General features: G+C 28.6%; 1 protein-coding gene across 1 annotated transcript; it reads right to left on the bottom strand.

Annotated features, from left to right (window-relative positions):
* Positions 1–572: 572 nt before the first annotated feature.
* On the bottom strand, positions 573–6,671 carry LOC105627294 (uncharacterized protein KIAA0513). The gene is made up of 9 exons (XM_012208580.1): positions 6,397–6,671; positions 5,468–5,751; positions 5,259–5,300; positions 2,175–2,276; positions 1,871–2,031; positions 1,491–1,677; positions 910–1,132; positions 748–842; positions 573–637 (listed from the first exon to the last, which is right to left on the bottom strand). Exons 1-9 carry the CDS (start codon positions 6,669–6,671, stop codon positions 573–575), a joined length of 1,434 nt encoding a protein of 477 aa, XP_012063970.1.
* Between the last annotated feature and the right edge of the window lie 480 nt (positions 6,672–7,151).

Genomic DNA, 7,151 nt, shown 5'->3' on the forward strand with positions numbered 1-7,151 from the left:
CTTCTTTTCATTTCTCCTCAATATAATAAATTACACTCAACAAATGACACTTCAATTGAATTGTCAATAATGCAATTTCATTTTCAAATGCAGCATTCCTTATTGTCATTTCTATTCTTAACTTTATCATTGCTATGTAAATATTAATAATTTATTAAAAAATTTCAAAATATTTGAAATCCCAATTTTCAAATTTTAATTTTTCTTAATCCCTGTTATAGGATCAATTTCCTCAATTTTCGTTTCAGCAATTTTGGAATAATCTTTCGTAATCTTTTAATAGTTTTCAGAAACGTAAGATTCAATATACTTTTCACAATTTAAGGCGCGAATCTGTGCAGTATTTACATCTTAGGAATTGACGTGTCCAGCGTCGAATACCGCGAAAGATTCAACAAAAGTCGACTTACATCAACGTTATTTACAAAATTGTTTTTATAATTGACTTCATCGCTTTCTCGGCGTTCGAAGACAATTCGATTTCGTCGAAAATATTTCCAAGAAGAAACATTGCAAAATGTTTCTTTAAAGCAATTTTCAAAATTCAATCTTATCTGTTTATTCAAACTAAACTACCGCCATGGCTCGGTCTCATCGAACATTCGATCTATGTTATCTCGTAGCATTTTCTCTTGTTCTGAAAAAACAAAATGAAATAAATTCTCCATTATTAAAAATCGGCCCTTATTTTAAACTTTAAATCTTTCTAATCAGAAAAACTCGAATAAAATGAATATGAATAATTACCTTTAGTTAAATTCGCTATAATACATTGTTTCCGGAGAAACTCTGTGCATAAAGCTCGTGACAAGCCGAAAGCATGCATGTTGCAAGTAAAAGTCCTGAAAATATCGTTAAAATAAAAATATATCTAAAATATTTAAATATAGATTAAATATTAATATTTACCCTAACTGTCCAAAGACAATGTTTGCTTGAAACTTTCTATCTTCAGCGGCGATACTTTCCTGATCTAAGGATTTCGGTCGAGGTGGTACCGGTCTTGACGCTCGCTCACATTGTACTGCGTCAAAAAAAGCAGCTGTCCAAAATCTCATAGATGTCCATATTGGTTGAACGCGTAAATGTGTGTATAAATATTCACGGTAAGGCTCTAATCCAGGAACTTCCACTAAAATCACATAATAAAATAAATATACAATCTCAAAGACGCATTAATAAATAATAGAGACGATAAGAGATGATTCACAAATTAATAAAAAGTAAAAGTAGTAATTATCTAATAGTATAAAATCATATGTATATATTTTAGAAATATATTATAATTCAGTTTAAAGATTACGTATCTTAAATATTTATTTAATATAACATAACAGCGTTATATTAAGTAACACTATATTAGTTTTTAATGTTTGATATTATAATTCTTCTTTTTAAAATATTTCTATAATATTTTAAAATTATCGCAAGATTTAAAAATTAACAATTTTTACAAAATCTTAGTCTTTTCTCTCTTAGTTTCTCATTACCTTCATGATAGAAAGTGAAGCACATGTTCATGAGACTTTTAGCGGGGGCAAAATCATCCGCTTCATGGCATTCAAACAACGCAACTGCAAAATGCTGCGCCAAAGAATAAAATGAAGCTTCTGTGACACATGCACGTGCTCTTCTCGCGTTTACTACCCTCGAGAACCATATTCTTCCCGATTCTGTCTGTAAATTTATTATTGCATTAAATTATAAGTGTCAAAACAAATACATGTATCTTTCTACTGATTTTAATACTTTTCATATTATGTTTACATATTGTTGATTGATATCTTCATTGATTAATATTATTAATATTTTACATTTATTATTAATGAAAATGATGCTATTAAAATGTTTTATAACATTTGATAAATACCAAAACCATCTGCCCAAAATTAGCCTTTTGTTCTTGATCGATAGTATTAGGCGCATCGAATAGTAAAGGTACAAAAGCTTTCATGAAGTCTGCGGCAGCTTCCTCCGATTGACTATCAGCTGATAAACTCGAAGCCCAGGACTGAACAGATCCCGATGAACCTAAACAATAATAAGTTTATATTGCAGTAATTGTTACAAATGTTGTAATTTATGTTTGTTTATGATAAACATTCTTAATTTGTAAATAGTTAAAATAATTTCTCAAATAAATATGAAATAAATATAAGAATTATAATCGGTACCTGATCTTTGCCATATTCTGCGACCATCCATGTTAGAATCCAAACTAGTGCTGGGTCCGTATCCATCTTGATCACTCGTAGAATCACTGCTGCAAGGCATGTCTAAAATAAAAAATTACCTTGTGATAAATATATGTTTAAGTGTAATCTTTTTAACACGATTGTAATTAATGGTGTCAAGCAATGGTGCGTCACGGGCGACACCTAAACTTGCAATAAAATCTAATCTAAATGATTTATTGGACAAAAATAAATGACAAAGAGATAAAAAGTTGACTAAACTATACAATTAAAGTGTCCGTCTCTCTTACATAATTATATTTCGCCAGTTTCAAATTAATATTTGGCAAAACATGAAGAAAAAAATCATATAGATAAATCCGGAATAATATTAAAAAGCTTTCTATGATATATGTGTACTGAAATTATATTTGAATCAAAACAATATCCTCTTTCATACAAATTAAAATTAATATAAATATAATTAATAATTATTAATTTTATGCACTAATGTAGTATGAAGTCTATGCAAATAAATATTTTATGCTAGAATTATTTGCCTAGAGCTATTATTCATATCCCATCAATGAGACGTAAAATTATCACAATTACTTGACTTGTTAATGTTAAGAAACTTTTCAAAGTAAAATGATCCAAAATACAACGAGGCACACTCGCAAATGATTATTGTTATAATATATGATACTGAAAGTTACATATTTACTTAACTGTCTACACCTACACATCTTTGCGATGTATCGCTCAATGTTGCGGAAATAACTGAAGCATCCAGTAGACGATAAGTGTGTCTATTTATCGCAACTGTTAGTGTACATAAGGGAATATTTTCCGCCCACGTAGAACGATTTCTTATTTGAACTATGAATACAATCGGGGTGCAATAAGTAATTCGTGTGAAAGTATGCACACATATACACAAGTAACAACATCTTCACCAAAGGGATGCAATGTCTGGCAAGGAACTACAAGTATGACGACGCGACATGTTCGAATATACAAGTGCCGAATTGTATTTTATATATAACACGTCCAAAAAAATAATCACGAATAACAAAGTTAAAATACACTAATATTTAATCGCACCTTCTCCAAAACAAAATTTATTCTAAGTTTATTTTCATAAAGAATACGTATATAACAAAACAATATGTCTTTTCATTTAATGACTTTTTATTTAAACTTTATAATTTACATAATTAAATACACAATTAAATTTTGTATATATTATTGTATATATTATTGTAGTTTAATTTCGAAGAAATATAAAGATGCAATAATTTAGGTTGTGCTAATCATAGATTATTATTCTTACTTCTTTTTGATTTTCTTCTTACTTCTTTTATGTTTTTTATATATATATAAATCAATTTGTCTCTCATTTTTAAATATTGTTTTTATTATTATTAAGATGCATGAATTTAAGGTGCATTTATTTACATTCTCAATATTTATTATTTACCGTAAAAAAAAATCATATGATATATAAATAAACTCGGAATAAAATTAGAAAGTATGTATATAACATACACTAAAATTATATTCGAATTAAAATAATATTTTTTACAAAAAATGCTACGAAATTGGATGAAAAGAAGTTTTTGTTTTTTATTTATACATTGCATAATTTAAATAATATAAAAAACTAAAACAAATTAGATCTTTTAATCTATTTAAATATCTTGATGCATCATGAAACGTTTAATTATGAAAATCAATACCTCCGGATCAAACCATATAAGGTTTCATTGCAATCGACCCACGAATATTCGAACACCAGGTTACGCGAACATATCGATTGCACTAATATTCGCTAATCACATCTAGCTAAGGAAGAAGGGTCAGAAATTCGGTGTGTGATAAGATTACAATAGCTTCTAAATATCGAGACTTTGTTTAGATAATATATTATCTGAATGTCAATAACTAATTTTACACGAGCTATATGTGTACATTAATACTTGAATAAAAATATTAAATCGTAATTGAATATAACATTGTTAATATTTTAAATTGTTATTGAAGATGTAATAATTTTTTATGAAATTTTCAAAAAATATTTTATGTATTATTATAAAACAGTACTATTTGCGTTGATCTTTTCTATTTTTAAAAATATGGATGTAATTTTTATTTTGATAAGAATTATATAAGATAATTGATCCTATTAATGTACCTTTTAGCAATTTGCTTATTACTGAATTAATTATTAAATATCATAGCTTTAATTTTATCTGCTTGCAATCAATATTGGTTTTTCAACTATTTCTGTTTCTTATAATATTTCTTTAATCTAAAAAATGTTAATACTTTATAATGTTTTTGACAAAAATAGAGAACATATTTTTGTCCTTATTAATGAGTCCTCTAAGCAGCACTGACCCTATTAATGTGCCCTCAATTTGTGTGCCTATCCACATTTGACTCATTTTAATATATAGTTTCTAATAAATTTAAGCTAATTGTTTATGTTAATATTACATAAATCATTATTTCAATTATATTTATTTTATAGTACACTCATAACATAACGTTCTCAGCTCCAATACAAGGCACGTTAATAAGGATAAGCTTAAAATCTTGCGGTACGTATTACTAGATTCACATAAATTCCTCATATCTTTTATAAAAATATTTAAAATATTTTAATACTCAAAAAATAAAATATTATCTTCGGGGTATCGTATGCATTAATAATTTACTTAATAAAAAAGAAATATTTTTTCTTATTTATTTATGCTTTTCTTTATGACTTATCGAAATACAAAAGCACATTAATAAGGATAGGCACAGTAATTGGGACAGTTACTAATTCTTATTAATATGAAATTACATTTACATTTTTAAAAGTATTTTTCCTTATGTATCAAAAACTTATAAATACTGTACAATATCATTACTTTTTAACAGAGTATTAAGTAATATATACCAATTGATATTTCACATGCACGTATTTAAATATGTAAAAGTCTTGATATTCTAAGCTGAAGCATCCCTACGTGTAATACACTGAGGAGACACGCGGGTGAAATCACAGGGGCAGTCCACACTGACTGTTACATTTACCTAAACGGAAAACAACCGTCTGATAGCGGGTCGGCGCCCTCGCTTCGTGAAAAAAAGAAGAACACAATATATTATTTCCAGCCGAGTCTCGATCTGCATGATCACAACAATCGCGAGCGAGAGAAAGATAGCAATCGAAGACGAAAAGAGTTATTGACTTCGACTTGGTCGGCGTCTGTCACGGATAATTGGAGGTGAGAACTAATCACCTGCTTTATAATTCAATTTCTCGTAAGGATCGGGCCCGGTCGCTTTGATGTCCTGCTCCTGAATGGGCTCTATACTTTCCTGGCTGTCGCGATCAGGACTAATATCGTCCTGTTCAATTCGATTCTCCTGTTTCTTACTTGAGACTGATCTGGAAGATGCTATCTCTTCGTAAGTCATCCCAGGCGGATATTTTCGTGTTCTGGAAAGATTGGCGCTTCCCTGCCGTTCTAATTTGTGTCGCGCTATTGCCTCATAATCTTCATAGGATAATCCCGTGCCAAATCTACGAATGAAATATTGCATGTCGCAGTAATAAATATTCATGAGTAGCGAACATTACAATATTATCCTTCTCTAACAAGTGTAAATCCGGTCTATAGTGCATACAACATAGTTTACTAAGAATTGCACATATAATTAAAATTTACATTACAAGAAAATTATACGATTTTACGTATGTATGTCATGTATAGACTAGCAAATACCTAATATTAATTCGGCAAATTGTATAACAAATGAAATTTAAGCTGTATAATAACAAATATGAAGAAAATATAATAAATTAAAAATATAGTATTACTTTAAATCTTTTTTATATTTTAGACATAGTTTTTCTAAATATTTATAAATATTTATAAAAGATACAAAAAATATATTTATAATAATCGGTTAGAACAGATAAGTGCGTATAAAAAATTATTTATGCATATTTTAATAGTATAGAAATTGATTTCAACTCTACAAATAAAGAATTGTTAGTTTAGACAATTAAAAACATTGAATTCATCTTGTTGAATAACATTGTTGTCAAGTCTACAGTTTCAACACTGCCAAGTTTACAATTTATAGTTTCTACGCTCTTAACGTACATGATCTAATGTTGTACCATAATTGTTATAAAGCATAGGATAACAAAACGTTTATTTACCTCGGAAGCCTGAGTTTTCGCCGACCTAATTGTTCTTCTGATTTGATAGGCTGCAATGCAGGTGCTTGCGGAGATGATGATGGCGTAGAAGGGGTTGTAGTCAGTTCGCTTTCTTCTAAGCTACTACTAAGAGCAGATCCTATTCTGTTCCCTAGGCCCTGAAGATATTCCCCGCTTCCTCCTAGAGCGGTTCGCACAGATCTAAGAGCACCTCTGGTGCGTCCAATTAATGACGCCCTTCCATTGGATGGCAAAGCTGTTGTAATATCTACCATATCCTAGAATAAGTACATCATACATAAATCGCAATTAACCCTATATTTTCAAGAGTCATAATTTAATAATGCTGTCGGCATCTCTCGTACTTAAACAATAAATTATTTGTACAATCATTTTATAATGAATCAATTAATATCTGATAATAACGGTACTTAAAATTTAAAAGACATAAATGCAAAAAAAATTAAAATTATAATGTTGTTCAATATAGATAATTACATACAACAGATGAAGATTGCTATGCTGTGTGTATTTGAAAACACAATTATCATATATTTTTATATATATATTTATCATATGTTTGCAAATTTAATTAAAAGCAACGAGTGTTTAATGCTACAAATAGAATAAATCCAAGATAATATCACAGAATTGATTATTAAATTAATGTATAGCTTTTAAAGATTCAATTTTTGCTTTTTTGATAGTTTATGTGCAAAATATGAATAATACTCTTGCTCTTATAAAAGTGAAAA

This window comes from Atta cephalotes, assembly GCF_000143395.1.
Source record: "Atta cephalotes unplaced genomic scaffold scaffold00008, whole genome shotgun sequence".
In the NCBI taxonomy this organism is placed as follows: Eukaryota; Metazoa; Arthropoda; class Insecta; order Hymenoptera; family Formicidae; genus Atta; species Atta cephalotes.

Coding starts and splice junctions, on each gene's coding strand:
- LOC105627294 (XM_012208580.1), bottom strand. CDS start 6,671: ATGGTAGATATTACAACAGCTTTGCCATCCAATGGAAGGGCGTCATTA. Junction 5,301..5,467: donor GAAATTGAATTATAAAGCAG/GTGATTAGTTCT, acceptor TTTTTCACGAAG/CGAGGGCGCCGACCCGCTAT. Junction 2,277..5,258: donor GACGGTTGTTTTCCGTTTAG/GTAAATGTAACA, acceptor TTTTTATTTTAG/ACATGCCTTGCAGCAGTGAT.